A 1,544-nucleotide genomic window follows, 5' to 3' on the forward strand; every position below is an offset into this window, starting at 1 on the left:
ATGGGATATTTATCCTCTAGGTTATGTTTATCTATAGTTAGTTACATGAATTSAAACATGAAGCTTTAATAAGTTGTACTTACGCATAATTTACTTATAATATTGAATTTTAAGTAATATGCATCAATAAACAGTACTTCATGCATAAAAAATGGTTTTTAATAATTTTTGTCAAATGCTTTATAATATAGTATAGATAATTAATTAAGGCTTCTTACGATGTAGTATATAAATATGTAGACCACCCTATAATATATATACCTTGCCATTCAACACCATCTTTCAAATTCATTCCATAAACTGTCATATGGCTCWCCTTAGAAGCAACAGTACCAACCGTCAAGAACAAGTTCTGTGCCCCCGTGACCTCACTAGCCCCCGGCCCTTCACCACCAACGAGCCAGAGTTGGTGCGCCCATTCGCCAACTTCCCTCCGTCTATCTGGGCTGATCGTTTTATTTCCTTCTCACTTGATAACACGGTAAGATCTATTTATGATCTAAAACAAAATCGAGTTTAATTATAAAATGTMAAAAATGACTCAAGTGTTCTAATAACCGTTTTTATAGGCCTTGAGCTTTTTTTAAGTGTTAGAATAAGTTTATAGKACAAGTTTGAGCGTTTTAGGAGACTTTTTAAGACATTTTGAAAAAATAATAAAGTATCTTATTATCTATTTTATAGTACACTGTTTGAAAAATTGTTTTACAAAACAAGTGTTGTATAAAAAGATGTAAATATAGAAACTTCACGAAAATGTCCAATAAAATAATTGACATGACACTTTATTTTTAAAAAAATTAAACATGTAAAATTGATGCTTTATTGTTTGGTTCTATAAACTAAAGTCGATAAAAGAGCCTATTAGGACATCTCAACATCTTTGACGACCTATACACCCGATTTCATTACARTGTTAATTTGATAGAATCGCCCAGTTTAAAGCAATGATTTCTAAACATGCAACACTGATTTTGATTCATCTGGGACGCCTATTTGTTTCCTGTAAATCGTAATACACCCGCTTTTCATGCTGCAGACATTGGAAGCGTATGCAAAAGYGCTTGAAGAGCCGAAAAAAGCCGTGAGGAGTTTGATAACCGACAYCACCATTGATGCAACAACAAAACTAAGCTTGATTTACTCAGTGCACCGTATTGGTTTATCATATATGTATCTGGAAGAGATCGATGCTCAACTCGACAAACTCTTCAAGGAGCTCGATTTAAAGGATTACGAAGAAGTTGATTTGTACACTATTTCAGTACAATTTCAAGTTTTCAGACACCATGGTTATAGACTTTCTTCTAGTATGTTATCTTTCATGCCTCCACTTCTACAAATTAAGTCTAATAAAGTGTGTTCTATTATTTATTAAGTTCATAGGACGACACAATTGTTCGTACTTTATATGGGTTTCTCAATTAACAACTTTTTCAAGACAACTTTAAACATATTGTTCTATTAATTTTTTCATGACATTATTTGAAAAATATAGGGAAAAAGTCTAAAAAAACCCAATGGACTTTAGTGTTTGGAATGAT

At 32.1% G+C, this 1,544-nt stretch overlaps 1 protein-coding gene across 1 annotated transcript in view; it reads left to right on the forward strand.

Annotated features, from left to right (window-relative positions):
- The first annotated feature begins 307 nt into the window (after positions 1-307).
- The window catches only part of LOC112504833 (germacrene A synthase long form-like), a 5,464-nt gene continuing 4,227 nt past the window's right edge, over positions 308-1,544 (forward strand). Inside the window, exons 1-2 of the mRNA XM_025108819.1 lie at positions 308-481; positions 1,040-1,310. Coding sequence (XP_024964587.1) covers positions 308-481; positions 1,040-1,310 — 445 coding nt within the window. The remainder of the gene's footprint in view (positions 482-1,039; positions 1,311-1,544) is intronic.

This window comes from Cynara cardunculus (genome assembly GCF_001531365.2).
Source record: "Cynara cardunculus var. scolymus isolate 2C chromosome LG 1, CcrdV1, whole genome shotgun sequence".
NCBI lineage: Eukaryota > Viridiplantae > Streptophyta > Magnoliopsida > Asterales > Asteraceae > Cynara > Cynara cardunculus.